The sequence below is a fragment of the Tachyglossus aculeatus genome, chromosome 11, assembly GCF_015852505.1.
Source record: "Tachyglossus aculeatus isolate mTacAcu1 chromosome 11, mTacAcu1.pri, whole genome shotgun sequence".
Taxonomy (NCBI): Eukaryota; Metazoa; Chordata; class Mammalia; order Monotremata; family Tachyglossidae; genus Tachyglossus; species Tachyglossus aculeatus.
In genome coordinates this window covers 21,979,791-21,999,626 of record NC_052076.1, presented here as the reverse complement: position 1 = coordinate 21,999,626, position 19,836 = coordinate 21,979,791, and the positions used below count along the sequence as shown (strand labels likewise).

Below are 19,836 nucleotides of genomic sequence, written 5' to 3'. Positions count from 1 at the left end.
GCTTAGTACAGTTTAGAGAAGCAGCATGGCTCAGTGGAAAGAGCACGGGCTTGGGAGTCAGAGGACATGAGTTCTAATCCCGGCTCCTCTGCTTGTCTGCTGTGTGACCTTGGGCAAGCCACTTAACTTCTCTGCATCAGTTACCTCATCTTAAAATGGGGATTAAGACTGTGAGCCCTACATGGGACAGCATGATTACCTTGTATCTACCCCAGTGCTTAGAACAGTGCTTGGCACCTAGTAAGCCCTTAAATAGCATTATCATTATTATTTACAGTGTTTGGTAAATAATAAGCATTTCACAAATACCACAGTTATTCTTACTATTATTAGTATACTCAGTGGGCACTCAATCAGTGGTATTTATTGAGCACTTACTATGTACAAACGGGGAACTGGAAAAGAACACGGAATCCCAGGGTGGGGATAAACAGTAACCTTCCAGCTCCACATTCTGTGTTTCTATGACAACTCTGCCAATTGCTGAACGAGCACATCACTGGGGCAGAGGAGCTCAGGGTCTTTGAAACTCAGCAATCAGGCCCTGGCTTATTACAACTGCCACTTATGATGTTTGCACTCATCTCCTGCCCTGTGTTTTCTATTCCCATCCCTCACTTCCACTCAACCTTGCCCCGCCACCGCCACCATCACTTTCGAAGAACTTCCATCATAGTAACCATACTCCTTCATACTTATTGCCAATGCCAGACTTAGGAATCAGCTAAATAGGCTTCAGTTTAGGGCTTCAAATTATGACAAACCTCTAATGCATTCATTCATTTAATCATATGCCAAAATTCACCCAACATTCAAATAATATCTACGACTGGGTTGGGAGGGACGTAATTTTTGTCTTTCAAAAATGTGTATCAGCTAAATTTTTAACCCCCCCACTTTTTTTTTTACCATATCTTAGGATAAGAGGTGGGAAAGTTAGCAGGAACTTTAAAGTTTGCTTAGTTTAGTGCCCCAGGGAGGCAAAAAATCTGGGCTTTCTCTCATCCCTTTGTCACACTCATTGCCCTCATCATCGCTCTCATCGGTTTCTTTTCCCCAAACTGTGATTCACCCTCATCTCCCTCAATGGCCTCACTCCCCCTCCTCCACTTATTCTTCAACATCAGTGTCTCTGGGCTATCCAATCTGTCTCCCACCTTCCTGACACACTGTACCATATCAACTTGTTCTACAGCCTCCCTCAGTTTGCCTTGCTGGCCCCCTCAGCTTTCGGACTGCCAGTCAATTGTATTTATTGTGTGTTTGTTTACTGTGTGCAAAGCACTGCAGTAAGCGCTTGGGGAAGGACAATAGAATAATATAACAGACAATTCCCTGCCCACACAGAGTTTACCGTCGACTGTCCCCCTCAGCTTGTGGGATTGGCCCCTTCAGCTTGTCTCACTGGCCCCCTCTTCTTGTAGCACTGGCCTTCAGCTTGACTCACTGACCCCTCTCAGCTTGACTCCGCTCAGCTTGCGACGCTGCCCCCCCCCCCCCTCATTTTGTAGCACTGGAACCTGCCGGTCTCACCTTCACAATATCAGCAAGATCTGCTCTTTCCCTTCCATCCAAATTGCTACCTTGTTGGTACAATCTCTCATCCTATCCCCACTGGATTACTGCATCAGCCTCCTCTTTGATCTCCCATCCTCCTGTCTCTCCCCACGTCAGTCTACACTTCACTCTGCTGCCCAGATTATCTTTGTGCAGAAATGCTCTGGGCATGCTACTCCCCTCCACAAAAATCTCCAGTGGCTGCCTGTCAACTTACACATCAAGCAAAAACTCCTCACTCTAGGCTTCAAGGCTCTCCATCACCTCGTCCCCTCCTACCTCCCTTCCCTTCTCTCCTTCTCCAGCCCAGCCTGCACCCTCTGCTCCTCTGCCACCGCTCACCTCCCCACTGGGCCTCATTTTCACCCATCCCACTCTCGACCCCCGGCCCACATCCTTCCCCTGGCCCGGAATGCCCTCCCTCCACACATCCGCCAAGCTAGCTCTCTTCCTCCCTTCAAAGCCCTACTGAGAGCTCACCTCCTCCAGGAGGCCTTCCCATACTGAGCCCCCTTTTTCCTCTCCTCCTCCCCATCCCCCCACCCTACCTCCTTCTCCTCCCCACAGCACTTGTATATATCTGTACAGATTTATTACCGTATTTTACTTGTAAATATTTACTATTCTATTTACTTTGTTAATGGTGTGCATAAAGCTTTAATTCTATTTGCTCCGACGGTTTTGACACCTGTCTACATGTTTTGTTTTGTTGCCTGGCTCCCCCTTCTAGACTGTGAGCCCGTTGTTGGGCAGGGGCCGTCTCTATATGTTGCCGACTTGTACTTCCCAAGCGCTTAGTCCAGGGCTCTGCACACGGTAAGCGCTCAATAAATACGATTGAATGAATGATTGAATGATTGAATGAATGAATGAATGAATGAATGGCATTACCTGGCCGAGCCCACAGCACGCGGCGCTGCCCGCTCCCTTGCTCGCCACTGCCTCCTGGCGGCCAACGCGCCGCCCGTCAGCAACACCTCACAACGGCATGTGACGTCACCGGACGGCCGCGGCGGGGGAGGGGCAAGAGGCGGGGAGAGGAGGAGGAGGAGGAGTGGGGAAGCCGAGAGTTCATTCATTCATTCATTCATTCATTCATTCATTCATTCATTCAATCGTATTTATTGAGCGCTTACTGTGTGCAGAGCACCGCACTAAGCGCTTGGGAAGTACAAGTTGGCAACATCTAGGGACGGTCCCTACCCAACAGCGGGCTCACAGTCTAGAAGGGGGAGACAGACAACAAAACAAAACATATTAACAAAATAAAATAAATAGAATAAATATGTACAAGTAAAATAATTAAATAAAGAGAGTAATAAATACGTACAACGCATATACATATATACAGCTGCTGTGGGGAGGGGAAGGAGGTAAGGCGGGAGGAGGGGGGAAGGAGAGGAGGGAAGAGTTGCCAGAGGAGACTGTGAGCCCACTGTTGGGTCGGGACTGTCTCTACATGCTGCCAACTTGTACTTCCCAAGCGCTTAGTACAGTGCTCTGCACACAGTAAGCGCTCAATAAATACGATTGATTGATTGATTGATGTCCCTCCAACCCCCACCCCCCTTTTTTTTTTGTATTTAGCGCTTACTGTGTGCCAGACACTATACTAGAGAAGCAGCGTGGCCCAGTGGAAGGAGCACGGGCTTGGGAGTCAGAGGTCATGGGTTCGAATACCGGCTCCGCCACTTGTCAGCTGTGTGACCTTGGTCAAGCCACTTAACTTCTCCGGGCCTCGGTCCCCTCATCTGTAAAATGGGGATTAAGACTGTGAGCCCCACGTGGGACAACCTGATTACCTTGTATCCCCCAAGCACTTAGAACAGTGCTTTGCACATAGTAAGCATTTAAGAAATACTGTCATTATTTATTATTATTACTAAGCACTGGGGTAGACATGAGCAAATCACATTGGACATGGGCCCCATCCCACACGGGGCTTACACCTTTAATATCCATTCTACAGATAATAATAATAATAATAATAATGGCATTTATTATGTGCCTACTATGTGCCAAGCACTGTTCTACACACTGGGAGGTTAGAAGGTAATCAGGTGTCCCACAGGGGGCTCACAGTCTTAATCCCCATTTTACAGATGAGGTAACTGAGGCACAGAGAAGTGAAGTGACCTGCCCAAAGTTACACATCTGACAATTGGCGGGGCTGGGATTTGAACCCATGACCTCTGACTCCAAAGCCCGTGCTCTTTCCACTGAGCCACACTGCCCAAAGAAGTGAAGAGACTTAAGCTCACACAGCAGACCCGTGGTGAAGCTGGAATTAAAACCCAAGTCCTTCTGACTCCCAGGCTCGTGCTCTTTCCACTAGGCCATGCTACTTCTTAAACTCTCCCCTTTCCCATTTCCAAACAATCATATTTATTGAATGCTTACAAAGGAACTAGTAGCCAAAACATACGCCAAAGATTAAAGCTAAAAAGACTTGCTAAGAGGAGCCTGGAAAAAGTCATGAAATGTGCTGTTGTAACAGTTGCCACAAAAATACAAATTTTCAACCCTATGGTGTTTCCGGTGACAAAGAACATTGATTCTTTTGAAATGTGGTGTTGGAGAAGGCTTTTGTGAATACCATGGACTGCCCGAAAAACAAACAAATGGATCTGGGAGCATATTAAAACAAAGTGGTCTTTGGAAGGCCAAATGACTCGACTTAGATTAGCATATTTTGGCCACATAATCAGGAGGGCTAATTTTCTGGAGAAGACACTAATGCTAGGAAAAGTCCAGGGAAAAGTCAGAAGAGGCAGACCGGCAGCCAGATAGATGGAGACCGTAACAACAACAACGGAAGAACCATTAGAAAGTTTGCGGATTATGGCAGAGGACAGGACATTCTGCTTAGTACAGTGCTCTGCACACAGTAAGCACTCAATACATATGATTGAATGAATGAATGGAGAAAGTGTATCCACGGAGCCGCTATGAATCGAAAACGACTGGACGGCACTTAATAATAATAATAATATCATTTCCCTTCCCCTCCTGAGGCTTGTGCCCTGGATCAGGGAGGTGAGCACGGCCTGGTCTCTAACACAGAGCCCGCATGCATTGAGCTCTGTTTGCTGCCTCGGGGCATCCCCAGGCTGCTTCATTCGTTCATTCATTCACTCAATCGTATTTATTGAGCGCTTACTGTGTGCAGAGCACTGTACTAAGCACTTGGGAAGTACAAATTGGCAACATATAGAAACGGTCCCTACCCAACAGCAGGCTCACAGTCTAGAAGGGGGAGACAGACAACAAAACAAAACATATAAACCAAATAAAATAAATAGAATAAATATGTACAAATAAAATAAATAAATAGAGTAATAAATATGTACAAACATATATAAATATATACAGGTGCTGTGGGGAGGGGAAGGAGGTAAAGTGGGGGGGAAGGAGGGGGAGAGGAAGGAGAGGGCTCAGTCTGGAAAGGCCTCCTGGAGGAGGTGAGCTCTCAGTAGGGCTTTGAAGGGAGGAAGAGAGCTAGCTTGGCGGATGTGCGGAGGGAGGGCGGGCATTCCAGGCCAGGGGGAGGACGTGGGCCGGGGGTCGACGGCGGGACAGGCGAGAACGAGGCCCAGTGAGGAGGTTAGCAGCACAGGAGCTGAGGGTGCAGGCTGGGCTGTAGAAGGAGAGAAGGGAGGTGAGGTAGGTGGGGGTGAGGTGATAGAGAGCCTTGAAACCGAGGGTGAGGAGTTTTTGCCTGATGTGTAGGTTGATTGGTAGCCACTGGATGGAGAGCCTTGAAGCCGAAGGTGAGGAGATTTTGCCTGATGCGTAGGTTGATTGGTAGCCACTGGAGATTTTTGAGGAGGGGAGTAACATGCCCAGAGCGTTTCAACACAAAGACGATCCAGGCAGCGGTGTGAAGTATGGATTGAAGTGGGGAGAGACAGGAGGATGGGAGATCAGAGAGGAGGCTGATGCAGTAATCCAGTCAGGATAGGATGAGAGATTGAACGAATAGGGTATCGGTTTGGATGGAGAGGAAAGGGCGGATCTTGGCAATGTTGCGGAGGTGAGACCGGCAGGATTTGGTGACGGATTGGATGTGAGGGGTGAACGAGAGAGCGGAGTCCAGGATGACACCAAGGTTGCGGGCTTGTGAGACGGGAAGGATGGTAGTGCCGTCAACAGTGACGGGCAAGTCAGGGAGAGGGCAGGGTTTGGGAGGGAAGATAAGGAGTTCGATCTTGGACATGTTGAGTTTTAGATGGCGGGCAGACATCCAGATGGAGATGTCCTGCAGGCAGGAGGAGATACGAGCCTGGAGGGAGGTAGAGAGAGCAGGGGCAGAGATGTAGATTTGGGTGTCATCAGCGTAGAGATGATAGTTGAAGCCGTGGGAGCGAATGAGGTCACCGAGGGAGTGAGTGTAGATAGAGAACAGAAGGGGACCTAGAACTGACCCCTGAAGAACCCCTACAGTAAGGGGATGGGAGGGGGAGGAGGAGCCCGCAAAAGAGACTGAGATGAACGGCCGGAGAGATAAGAGGAGAACCAGGAGCGGGCAGAGTCTGTGAAGCCAAGGTTGGATAGTGTGTTGAGGAGAAGGGGGTGGTCCACAGTGTCAGAGGCAGCTGAGAGGTCGAGGAGGATTAGGATAGAAACCGGGGCTCCGGCTTCTAACCTGGAGACCCGCCCAAAGGCAAAATGTTCCTCCTCATCGTTCCTTCCCCTCCATGTTGCTCCAAACCTGGGTCTGGGTTGAGCTCCGCTGAGGCGAGGGGAGGGAGATTTAGGCTGCCTTATGGCCTCCACTGTCCGAGGTGCCCCACATCTCAGCGTGAAGGCTCCTCCCGCCCCCCAGGCCACGTGGCCCGAAGAGGGGCGAGCGGGCCACGAGGCAGAGATCAAAGGACCGTTGGAGGAGGGACTAAGAGCGACGAACAGAGACCATTGGAGAACAAGGGATGCCCACTTCGTGCTCCACCGCCAATGAGGGGTTCTTGATCCTGACGGACACCTCGGGGACTAGCGAGGGTTCGCTCCTGTAGGAGCATCTTCGGGGGGGCCAAGGAGAGCTGCCTGAGTCAGCTAGGGGTGGGTATGGTGAAGCGGCCTAATTTAGTGGAAAGAGCCCGGGTTTGGGAGTCTGAAGTTGTGGGTTCTAATCCAGACTCCGCCACTTATCAGCTGTGTGGCTTTGGGCAAGTCACTTAACTTCTCTGTGCCTCAGTTTCCTCATCTGGAAAATGGGGATTAAGACTGTAAACCCAACGTGGGGCAACCTGATTACCTTCTATCTACCCCTGCGCTTAGAACAGTTCTTGGCTCAAGGTAAGCACTTAACAAATCCTATTATTATAAATGGCAGATCTAGGATTAGAACCCAGGCCCTATGACTCCCGAGCCTGCTTTTCTATTCACATTCTACTTTCTGGCTTTTGTTTGCCCCAGTAATATTCATTCATTCATTCAATCGAATTTATAGAGGGTGTACTGTTTGCAGAGTACTACACTAAGTGCTTGGAAAGTACAATTCAGCAATAAAGAGAGACAATCCCTGCCCACACAAGGCTTACAGTCTAGACAGAGATGGGGGTGGGGGGTGGAGACAGACATCAAAACAAGTAAACAGGCATCAATATAAATAAATAGAATTATAGATATATGCATATATACGTAAGTGCTGTGGAGCGGGGAGGGGGGAAGAGCAAAGGGAGCAAGTCGAGGTGACGCGTAAGGGAGGGGGAGCTGAGGAAAAGGGGGACTTAATCTGGGAAGGCCTCCTGGAGGAGGTGAGCCTTCAGTAGGGCTCTGAAGTGGGGAAGAGTGATTGTTCGGCAGATTTGAGGAGGGAGGGCGTTCCATGACACGGGGGGGGGGGGGGGGGGGGGGGGGACGTAAGCCAGGGTTTGACGGCGGGACAGGTGGGAACAAGGCACAGTGAGAAGGTTAGCACCAGAGGAGCGGAGTGTGCGGGCTGGGATGCAGTAGTAGAGAAGGGAGGTGAGGTAAGAAGGGGCAAGGTGATGGAGAGCTTTGAAGCCAATAATGAGGAGTTTTTGTTTGATGTGGAGGTTGATAGGCAACCACTGGAGATTTTTGAGGAGGGGGGTGACATGCCCAGAACTTTTCTGTAGAAAGATAATCCGGTCAGCAGAGTGAAGTGTGGACTGAAGTGGGGAGAGACAGGAGGTTGGGAGGTCAGAAAGGAGGCTGATGCAGTAATCCAGTCGGGACAGGATGCGTGGTTGTACTAATGTGGTAAAAAAAAAAAAAACAGAAGCCCCAGCTAAGGAAAGTGACAACTTGAGTCTGGCACCTTAGACCACTCAGCCATCCTGACACACTATTATACACAGTCTTCCAAGCACTAAGTACAATGCTCTGCACAGTTAGTGCTCCATAAATACCATTGGTTGATTGATCTAGAAGCACTTAGTACAGTACTATGCACACAGTGCTCAATAAATACCACTGATTGATCTAATGTTTTTTTAATCCTTCAGGGAGAGAAGCAATGTGCGGAGAAGGGAGTATGGCAGGAACTGTATCCTAGTCCTTGTTTGGACTTCCTCTTTGCCACCAGAGTGACCTTTTCTGGAATGCTACCACATTAATGCAAGTACTTATACTATTCTGCCTTGATTATTCTATCAGCCTCTTTGCTGACCTCCCTGCCTCCTATCTCTCCCCATGCCAGTCCATACTCCATTCTGCTGCCTATATCATTTTCCTTCAAAAACGTTCAGACCATGTTTCCCCACTCCAGACACTCCAGTGGTTGCCCATCCACCTCCGCATCAAACAAAAACTCCTCACCATTGGCTTTAAAGCACTTAATCACCTTGCCCCCTCCTACCTCACCTCGCTACTTTCCTACTCAACCCAGCCTGAACTCTTGGTTCCTCTAATGCTAACCTTCTCACTGTACTTCAGTCTTGTCTATCTTGCCTCCGACCTCTTGCCTACATCCTACCTCTGGCATGGAACTCCCTCCTTCCTCATATCAGGAAGATAATTTCTCTCCCCCCCCCACCCCCAACATACACACATTTCAAGTCTTATTGAAGGCACATCTCCTACAAGAAGCCTTCCCTGACTAAGCCTTCTTCCCCTTCCATTCCCTTCTGGGCCATTCTTAGTTGCTCCTTCATTCATCCTCTCTCCCATCCCCACAGCGTGTATGTATGTATATACTGAGAAGCAGCATGTCTTTGTGGAAAGAGCACAGGCTTGGGAGTCAGAGGACGTGGGTTCTAATCCTGGCTCCGCCACTTGTCTGCTCTGTGACCTTGGACAAGTCATTTAACTTCTCTGTGCCTCAGTAACCTCATCTGTAAAATGGGGATTAAAAGTGTGAGCCCCACGTGGGACAATCTGATTATCCTGTATCTAACCCAGTGCTTAAAACAGTGCTTGGCACATAGAAAGCGCTTAAAAATACCATTATTATTATTATTAAATCTGTACATATCTGTAATGTATTTATCTATTTATTTATATTAATGTCTGTCTCCCTCTCTAGACTGCAAGCTTGTTGTGGGCAAGAATGTGTCTGGTTTTATTTGTGTTATATTGTTTTCTCCCAAGCGCTTAGTACAGTGCTTTGCACACAGGAAGTGCACAATAAATAAGATTAAATGAATGAATGAATGATTGAATGCTACATTTTGCACAATTGTTTCTAAGCCAAATTATCCTGATCAATAGCATAACAACGTGCTTGCAATTAGCCCAAATGACCAGGAGATGGCTCTGTTAGTGTGAGGCTCAGATCGTCAACGTCAAAAACTTAATCAATCAATCAATCAGTCAATCCTATTTATTGAGCGCTTTCTGTGTGCAGAGCACTAAACTAAGCTCTTGGAAGAGCATAGTAGAATTGGTAGACATGTTCCCTTCCCACAACAAGCTTATGGTCTAGAGGGGAATAGAGACATGAATATAAATAAATTATGGATATGAACAAATGTGCTGTGGGACTGAAGGGGGGGTGAATAAACAGTGCAAATCCAAATGCAGGAGTTTTCAAGAAGGGAGTGGGAGAAGAGGAAATAAGGGCTTAGTCAGGAAGGCCTCTTGGAGGAGGTGTGCCTTCAATAAGGCTTTGAAGGTGGGGAGAGTCATCATCTGTCAGATATTCATTCATTCATTCATTCAGTCGTATTTATTGAGCTCTTACTGTGTGCCGAGCACTGTACTAAGCGCTTGGGAAGTACAAGTTGGCAACATATAGAGATGGTCTCTACCCTACAGTGGGCTCACAGTCTAGAAGGGGGAGACAGATAACAAAACCAAACGTATTAGCAAAATAAAATAAAATAAATAGAATAAAAATGTACAAATAAAATAAATAAATAGGGTAATAAATACGTACAAACATATATACATATATATAGGTGCTGTGGGGAGGGGAAGGAGATAAGGCGGGGGTGGGGAGGGGGAGAGGGGGCTCAGTCTGGGAAGACCTCCTGGAGGAGGTGAGCTCTCAGTAGGGTCTTGAAGAGAGGAAGAGAGCTAGCCTGGCGGATGTGCGGAGGGAGGGCATTCCAGGCCAGGGGCATTCCAGGCCAGATATGAAAGGGGAGTGCATTCCAGGCCAGAAGCTGGTCGTAGGGGAGAGGTCAGCGGTGAGATAGACAAGATCGAGGTACAGTTACTAGGTTGGCATTAGAGGAGAGAAATGTGTGGGCTGGGTTGTAGTAGGAGAGCGGCTCCTTGAGGGCAGGGAATGTGCCTGTTTAGTGTTGTACTATACTTTCCCAATCAGTACAGTGCTCTGCACACAGTAAGCGCTCAATAAATATGAATGAATAAAAGGGAAGTAAAGGAAAAAGGGGCAAGGTGATTGAATGCTTCAAAGCTGATGGTAAGGAGTGTCTGATGTGGAAGTGGATGGAAAACCACTGGAGGTTCTTGAGGAGTGGGGAAACATGGACTGAATGTATTAGTAGGAAAGTGATCCACGCAGCAGAGCAAATAATAATTATGGTATTTGTGGTATTTAAGTGCTATGTGCCAAGCACTATTCTGAGCGCTGGGGCAAATACAAGGTAATCAGATTGTCCCACGTGGGACTCAGTCTTAATCCCCATTTTACAGATGAGGCAACTGAGTCATAGAGAAGTTAAGTGGCTTGCTCAAGATCACACAGCAGACGAATGGCAGATCCGGGTTAGAACCCTTGTCCTCTGACAGAACCCCATGCTCTTTCCACTAAACCATGCTACTGCTCTAAAATATGGACTGGAATGAGGAGAGACAGGAGACAGGGAGGTCAGCAAGGTGGCTGATGCAGTAATCAAAGAGGGATAAAATGAGTGCCTGGATTAATGTGGTAGCAGTTTGGATGGAAGGGAATTTCAGTGTCTACTGTTGAGTGCATACTTTGTGTAGACCACTGAACTTGGGTGCTTGGGAGAGTGCAATAAAAGCACATGACAGGGTTCTTCCCCATGATTAATTTACAACCTGATGAGGGAGAGAGGCAGGTGGCAGGTAGAAATTGTATGCATGCAGTAAGAGCAGGGGGAGGAAAATTACAGATGCAAATGATAACTGCAAACCTGAGGAAAAGAAAGGAGGCAATGTAATCTAGTGGAAAGAGCAGGGGTCTGGGAGTTAGGAGACTCGGGTTCTAGTTCCCACTCAACCACTGGCCCACTCTATGACCTTGAGCAAATCACTGAATTTCTATGAGCCTCAGTTTCCACTTCTGTAAATTGGGGAGAAGATAAAATGTGAGTCCCAGGTGGGACAGTAACCATGTCGAATCTGATAATCTTATATCTAACCCGGTGCCTAGGCTATAGTATGTACTTAATAAATGTAATAATCATTATAATTATAAATTAATGAAAGGAATAAATACATTGATATAAGCCTAAGTGCTAAAGGGGCCAATGGGAGGTGGGGATTTGATCAGGAAAGGCCTCTGCACATAGTGAGTGCTTAATAAATACCATTGATTGATTCACAAAATGCCCATGCCCCCCCACCCACCATGCCCAAGGGCAGAGGGTCAGGGAGCAGCTGCTCCTTTTTTCCAGTGCTTATTGTGTCCCTATCACCACCCCTAGATAGAACTCACAGAAACAGACTCTTAACCCAAACCTGAGCTCATCTCATTTTCAGTTCCTTCCAAAAACTTACTCCTCTTCCTTGAAACTTCCCATTGAGCAGATTTCTGCCCTCCTCATCTTAAAAGCCCTCTTGAAATCCCATTTCCCCAGGAGGGCTTTCCTGATTCATTTCTGAATTCATTTCATTCATTCATTCCTGATTCATTTCTTTCCTGATTCATTCAATTCATTCATTCACCCCTCACATCCAAGCCGTCACCAAAACCTGCCGGTCTCAGCTCCGCAACATTGCCAAGATCCGCCCTTTCCTCTCCATCCAAACCGCTACCCTGCTAATTCAAGCTCTCATCCTATCCCGTCTGGACTACTGCACTAGCCTTCTCTCTGATCTCCCATCCTCGTGTCTCTCTCCACTTCAATCCATACTTCATGCTGCTGCCCGGATTATCTTTGTCCAGAAACGCTCTGGACATATTACTCCCCTCCTCAAAAACCTCCAATGGCTACCGATCAATCTGCGCATCAGGCAGAAACTCCTCACCCTGGGCTTCAAGGCTGTCCATCACCTCGCCCCCTCCTACCTCACCTCCCTTCTCTCCTTCTACTGCCCAGCCCGCACCGTCCGCTCCTCCACCACTAATCTCCTCACTGTACCTCGCTCTCGCCTGTCCCGCCATCGACCCCCGGCCCACGTCATCCCCCGGGCCTGGAATGCCCTCCCTCTGCCCATCCGCCAAGCTAGCTCTCTTCCTCCCTTCAAGGCCCTACTGAGAGCTCACCTCCTCCAGGAGGCCTTCCCAGACTGAGCCCCTTCTTTCCTCTCCCCCTCGTCCCCCTCTCCATCCCCCGTCTTACCTCCTTCCCTTCCCCACAGCACCTGTATATATGTATATATGGTTGTACATATTTATTACTCTATTTATTTATTTTACTTGTACATTTCTATCCTACTTATTTTATTTTGTTGGTATGTTTGGTTCTGTTCTCTGTCTCCCCCCTTTTAGACTGTGAGCCCACTGTTGGGTAGGGACTGTCTCTATGTGATGCCAATTTGTACTTCCCAAGCGCTTAGTACAGTGCTCTGCACATAGTAAGCGCTCAATAAATACGATTGATTGATTGATTGATTGATTTCTCATCACTCCCTCCTGCTTCCATTTCCCCCAACTGCTATTTTAGCACTTCCGGCTCACCTTAGTACTTAAGTACTCAAACCTCCCCCCTACCACTTTGTATATATCTTTCTACACTATTACTTCCTCCTATCTGAAATTTATTTTGGTGTGTCTCCCCATGTTTCTTTGAGGGCAGGGATAATGCCCACTAAGTCTACTGTGCTCTTCCAAAGGCTTACTACGGTATTCTGAGCACAGTAGGTGCTCAGATAATACTGTTGATTGATTAAACTGTACGAGAAAAGCTCAACTAGCAAATGCCGTTAGAAATGAGGAAACTAATGCACTGCGAAAAGGGGGAGGTTAGGGCAGAGTACTCATTTCGGGCAACAGAGTGAAAAAGTCCATGAAGACCATGGCTGGAATGAGAAATTTAGAAATTCTGGAACCTATCCAATTTCTTCCCTTTTTGGAATTGCTCAGGGATACTTTCTTCGGGTATGAATCTGAACTCCAACCAATATCAGGAGAATAAATAGACCGAGAAAGGTGTGAGAACTGATAATGACTTGCCTTTCTGGAAGGCTAAGGACCCACCCAAGGGTTATCAACTAGAACAGCTTTAAGAAAAAATATTCCCTTTGCTAAGGATTTGCTCAAATCATTTGTTTTAAGTGGGGAGGAGGAAAAGCAGGGAGGCCTAGTGGAAAGACCCAGGCCTGGTACTCAGAGGACCTGAGTTCTAATTCCAAGTCTGCCACTTACCTGCTATGTGATCTTGGGCAAGTCATTTCACTTCTCTTTGACTAAGTTTCCTTATCTGTAAAATGGGGTTTTAATTCCTGTTCTCCCTTTCCCCTAGACTGTGAGCACCATGTGGACAGGAACTATCCATCCTGATTAATTTGTCTCTACCCTAGTGCTTAGAACAGTGCTTTTCACATAGTGATCACTTAAATATCATAATTATTGTTATTATCATGAGGGATCAGGGCTGAGGGCATAAGTAAGGTCAAGAATGGGGTTGGGTACAGGCAGGGTAGGAATTCTGGCAGGTCTGGTTGCTGGGAGCAGAACCACCTTCTAGGCAGGGGATTTATCTCTTCTGTACTTGCCAAGCGCTTAACAGAGTGAATTCATTCATTCATTCAATCATATTTATTGAGCACTTACTGGGTGCAGAGCACTGTACTAAGTGCTTGGGAAGTACAAGTTGGCAACATATAGAGACGGTCCCTACCCAACAACGGGCTCACAGTCTAAAAGGGGGAGACAGACAACAAAACAAAACATGTGGGCAGGTGTCAAGTCATCAGAATAAATAGATGTAAAGCTAGAAGCATGTCATTAACAAAATAAATAGAATAGTAAATATGAACAAGTAAAATAAAGAGAGTAAATAAATCTGTGCAAACATATATACAGGTGCTGCGGGGAGGGGAAGGAGGTAGGGCGGGGGGGGATGGGGAGGAGGAGAGGAAAAAGGGAGCTCAGTCTGGGAAGGCCTCCTGGAGGAGGTGGGCCAAATACTATTACTATGGCTACTACTACTACTGAGACAGCTGAAATGCAGTCAACCCAGTCTTCACTCTATTGTAAATATTTTTACGTTTCTCTCTCCGACACCCCCCCGCCCCATTAATGGATCGATCAATCAACACTTTTCAAGTGCTTACTCAGAGCAGAGCACTGTAGTAAGCACTTGGGAGAGTAGAATAGAGTTGGTAGGCATGATTGCTGCTTTTGAGGAGCTTTCAATCTAGTACAGTGCCTAGAACATAGTGAGCACTTAAGAACTACCATTTAAAAAAAATAGGAATGAGAGGCATCAAAATGAACTACAAATAGAGAAAACATAATTTAAAGATCTGTATATAAGGGCTCCCTGGATGAAGACGTTAGGAGAAGAGGTACCCAAATGCTTACGTGATGCAGAAATGCTTCCATGGCAGTTGTGGGGGGAACTGTGGCGGGAGATGAGAGCTTACTCAGGGATGTCTTTCCAGAGGAGATGTGATTTCACAAGGGCGAGACCGTGAGCTCTAGGGTGTAAAAACGGAATGAGTCGCCTCTTGATTCCGTCCTTCACAAGCGCCTAGATCAGTGCATTGCACCCTGTGGTCCCTCAGTAAGTAGTACACTTGTCAGCAGTGTGACTTTGGGCCACTCACTTCACTTCTCTGTGCCTCAGGTACCTCATCTGTAAAATGGGGATTAAGACTGTGAGCCCTGCCTGGGACAACCTGATCATCTTGTATCCCACCCAGTGCTTAGAACAGTGCTTGGCACATAGTAAGCGTTTAACAAATGCCATATTATTAATATTATTACTACTGCTCTCCCAGGAATTACTTTTTTAATTAAATTGCCAGGCACTGTTCTAAGCTCTAGAGTAGATACAAATTATCGGGTTGGACACAGTCCATGTCCCACATTGGACTCATAGTCTTAACCCCATTTTACAGATGAGGTGACTGAGACAAAGAGAAGTGAAGTGACTTGCCCACGGTCACACATCAGACAAGTGGCGGAACTGAGATTAGAAGCCAGGTCCTTCTGACTCCCAGTCCTGTGCTCTGTCCACTGGGCCATGCTGCCTGTTGATTTCAGTTCTGGAATCCATGTGTGACAGACGGGACCAAACAGAACCACAGAGGACCCTATTAGAGTTTCCTTTAACCTTCTCTGGTCCATGGGCCTGTAATAATCCACTCATTTGTAGCCTGCCTTTAAGCAGGGAACTCAGCTGTGAACTGCAGAAGCCACGCCAACTGACAATTGTTTTCATTTGGAAGTCAGATTCTGGTTCAACAGCATGTAATCATTCTGGGAATCAACAACACTTATTCTTTTCCCCCCACAAATGAAAATAAATAAAGTAAATAAGACCGGATACTCATGATAGAGCTGGGCCAATTAGTTTTGGAAAATATTTTAATTCAGTGTTGCACAACTTGAGCAGAGTAGGCAGTGAAGAAGCCAGAGTAGCATTTGAGTAACTTATAGAATTAAGGCTAATCAAGAGGGGTCTCATTCATTCATTTATTCAATCGTATTTATTGAGTGCTTACTGTGTGCAGAGCACTGTACTAAGTGCTTGGAAAGTACAATACAACAATAAAGAGAGACAGTCCCTGCCCACAACGGGTTTACAGTCTAGAGGGATACTTGGGGTACTTGGGAGTGAGACCTCTCTTCCCGTGTAACATCTGGAAACGGAAGACTTGCATGGGGACTCTGATGGGTGGATGATATTCAGAATTTAGGCCTGTTCCAAGTGCCCCCATTCCCTTCCTGGGATCTTGAAGAGTTGGAGGGAAAATATCTCTTGGGATCTCTTTGGCACATGTAAGTCACAGGCGGAGAGGCCGATGGTGGGGAATCCCAGATGTCACAGCAGATCCGTGAGTGACAGGGACCCAGGAGATCAGGAACTGAAGGACCCTGAAGGAATACAGCTGCTCTCTCTCCAGGAGCTGCTAACCAGACTTGAAGATAATTCTCCCCTTGTCTCAACTACAGTTCCTTTTTTCCCCTGTTTGATGCAATTTATCATTTTAAACCATCCGGAGTCCCGCTGCATCCACACTGCAGTCATTCTTGTTCTGAGCAGCAGCCAAGGATTTTTTAGAAACTGCCTCATCCCTCCACCCACTCACGCTCCCTTTTTGATGGTCTGGCCAAAGGTGGAGCCCCACAATCCTCTCTCCTCCTTCCAGCAGCCCCCGCCCAGACCCGAGATGGCTCTGCACCATTGCGGGGGCGGGCTGGGGTGGGGGGTGGGTGTGGTGAGGGTGGCCTGAGAGGCAGCAAACAAGTGAATTTGAGAAAGGCAGAGCTCCCAGCCGCTGAGCAGGAAGGTGAGGCGTGACTGGCTAAGAGCTGAGGAGGCTGTGAAAGGAAACCCACAACTTCCAAAGAAACTGACCCCGCCCCCCCCCCCCCCCCCCAACTCCAGAGGCCCTGCTGTCTTCTGCTTGGACGTGCCAACCACATATCAGACTTTGATGTGCCAATCACATTCCCTCACTCCCAACAGAGCGACTGAGCTCCTTGGAGAGTTGAGCAGAGCACAACTTAGTAAGTTAAGCGTCCCGGTGCTTGAGCTTGCTGGGTTTGTCTGGGCCCTCAACTGGGCCTTTTGCTTCAAAGGATGGAGTTGAGGCAGCCCTGTGATTGGGAACTTAACAATCCATAAAGTAATAATAAGAATGACTGTGGTATTTGTTAAGCGCTTACTATGTGTCAAGCACTGTGGTTGAGCACTAGGGTTGATAAAATACAATCAGATCAGACACAGTCCCTGTTCCACACGGGACTCACAGTCTATAACACAGGGAGAGAGGGAGCAGAAATATTATCCCCATTTTATAATGGAGGAAACTCAGGCCCTGAGAAGTTAAGTGACTTACCCAAAGTCACACAGGAGGGCAAGGGATGGATCCAGGATTAGAATCTGGGTTTCCTGACTTCCAGCCCTGTGCCATTTCCACCAGGCTTTGTCGCTTCCCTCAGGAAAGCCAGGCCCAGCGCTGCCATTGCAGGGGGTGAAAGAACAGGGTGCCCATTCCCCTCTCCCACAGGAATCCAATGCCTCCATCACTACTATAATGGCCACCTCTCCTTCAAATGGGGCCACTCATCTAAGGATGCTTCCTGATCCCCATGGAGGCCTTTCACCCCCTCGGCTGGCTCTCCATCCACAATCACAAAAACAAAAGGTAATTTCAGCAAACATTCCCCTCAAGGGGAACCCATCTTGCCTAGGGGCCCAGGTTGGGCGGTGGGGATGTCCAGAAAACAGCACCAGGCCGCTCTGGCTGGGAACTGAGCCAGGATTAGCTGGCCAGTCCCCATCCAACGCGACCAATGGAGGAATACCGTTCCGCCCTCAGGTAGCAGTGGGGTCTGTCAGACACAGCCCCTCCCAACACCCCTGTGAGGTAGGTAAAAGTGACCAGACCCTTTGGGTGGGGTAGAGCCCGAGGGGCAGACCACTGAGGCCCAGGCTAGAGGCCCAGTACTGAGACAACACTCTTCTTTCTCTCAGAGTAAGGGCAAGTCTGCTTCCAGGGAGCAACATGGAACCAGCTCCAATTTCCAAAGTTTCTAATCCCATTGCCAGGTGGGGGCCGGAGGAGAGGGAGGTGGAGCGGTGGGAGCAGTTCTCTGGACAGACCTGCTGCCCAGCAGGGGAGGGCCCAGACTGGAGCAGGATAAGGGTCACACTCTCCCCAAACCCAGGACCCCCAGAGGATGTCCCCTGAGCCCAGGCTACTGGCTCAGAGAAGCTGTTATCATCCCCGGAGATCCACACTGGGGAGAAGCTCCCCACCACCTCACCCTCCAGTCAGGCCTGCTCAGGTCAGGGAGGGACAGGAGCAGGGGGAGCCAGGACAGGGGGTGCCATCCGGAGTTGACGCATATGCTGGTGGGCATGGAGGGAGTGAAAGAACCGTTTCCATCACGGGTCGCCAGTGGCTGAGTCGGTCCCAGGCCTGTGGGGCTCATCTTCCCATGAGGCTGACTCAGTTCACGCCTGGCTCTCTCCGAGGCCAGAGGCAGGGAACAGGGGCCAGGAGGCCAGGGAGAGAGAAAGGGGAAGGGTGCAGTTGGTCTGGCAGCCGAAAGGGTGGACCAGCCTCTGTGACTGCAGAGAGGCCCAGCTACAGAAGAGAACCTGGCTCTAGGCAGGGTTGGAGATGCTGGAGGGCCCCCGGGATGACCCCCACTTTTAAATTACCCACCCAGACTCTGACGTACACATATGTGTACACGCACATGCGAGCACACAGACATACACACACACACACAAACACACACAGCGAGGCAAGATCTCGGTGGTCTCCGACCAGCTGCCCAGCGAGGCGCTTCGATAAACAGCAGCGACCCACTGGTCCCCAGCATCCCTGCCGACGGGCCCGTTGCTACGAATTTTCCCGGTAGGTGATGTTGGTGAAAGTGGATGTGGCTTCTTTATACAGAGGGTTGTTGGCCTGCAGGGAGACAGAAAGCGACAGAGTGGTGAGGGCCTCAGACCGGGCGGAGGGCTCCAGCCTTGCCTGCCACCCAAGTCCCCCCGACCCGGCCACATCAGGCTGGGGGCTGAGTGACCCCCAGGATCTGAGGTCTGGAACCACAACCTTGCTAAACTAATTGGGGAGAATGCCAGACCCCCAAAGGGAGGAGCCAGGAGAGTAGCCTGAACTGGGACATCAGTGGGCAGGGCCAGAGCCCAGGGGCCCAGCATTCAGAAAAGACCCGGAAACACCTCACTCCTTCCTTTGCCCACCAACCCCTCGCCATCCCCTGGGGGTCTCCCTGCAGTCATGGGGCCCCATGCAGGTGAACTCTTGGTGGCAGGATCGCTGCCACCCTGGAATGGGGCACTGTACACCAAGGCCAGCTTGCAGAAGGGGTGGGAAGGCCCCGAGCCTGTGGTTTCCTGGAAACCAGAGAGAGCCAATACAACTGGCCAAATGGAAAGAGCAAGGGCCTGAGAGTCAGGAGACTTGGGTTCTAATCCCAGCTCTGCCATTTGCCTGCTTTGTGACTTTGGGCAAGCCACTTAACTTCTCTGTGCCTCAGTTTCATCCTCTGCAAAACAGGGATTCAATGCCTGTTCTCCTTCATCCTTAAGCTGTGAGTCCCTTGTGGACAATGACTGTGCCTTCCCTTCCCCACAGCACCTGTATATATGTATATATGTTTATACATATTTATTACTCTATTTATTTATTTTACTTGTACATATCTATTCTATTTATTTTATTTTAGTATGTTTGGTTTTGTTCTCTGTCTCCCCCTTTTAGACTGTGAGCCCACTGTTGGGTAGGGACTATCTCTAATGTTGCCAACTTGTACTTCCCAAGCACTTAGTACAGTGCTCTGCACACAGTAAGTGCTCAATAAATGCCTTCAAATGTCCCCAACTCCCACAGCAGCACACATAATGACTCCTAAACGCTTAAGACCTCACTTCAGTTTATATCCTATATACTCTATTACTTCCTCTTATCTGTCATTTATTTTAGTGTCTGTCCCCACCGAGGGCAGGGATTGTGCTTGCAAACTCTACCGTAGTCACCCTAATGCTCAATACAGTGCACTGCGTGCCA

General features: G+C 48.5%; 2 protein-coding genes across 4 annotated transcripts in view; both read right to left on the bottom strand.

Moving 5' to 3' along the window:
* EFCAB3 (EF-hand calcium binding domain 3) overlaps nucleotides 1-6,266 on the bottom strand; it is a 168,385-nt gene extending 162,119 nt beyond the window's left edge. The window contains exon 1 of the mRNA XM_038754828.1: nucleotides 6,203-6,266. Within this exon, the coding sequence (XP_038610756.1) occupies nucleotides 6,203-6,239 (37 nt within the window). The 5' untranslated portion in view covers nucleotides 6,240-6,266. The remainder of the gene's footprint in view (nucleotides 1-6,202) is intronic.
* A 10,901-nt stretch (nucleotides 6,267-17,167) lies between these two features.
* The window catches only part of ITGB3 (integrin subunit beta 3), a 46,087-nt gene continuing 43,418 nt past the window's right edge, over nucleotides 17,168-19,836 (bottom strand). For all 3 annotated transcript variants that reach the window (XM_038754677.1, XM_038754678.1, XM_038754679.1), the window contains one exon: nucleotides 17,168-18,714. In XM_038754677.1, the coding sequence (XP_038610605.1) occupies nucleotides 18,646-18,714 (69 nt within the window). In that variant the 3' untranslated portion in view covers nucleotides 17,168-18,645. The remainder of the gene's footprint in view (nucleotides 18,715-19,836) is intronic.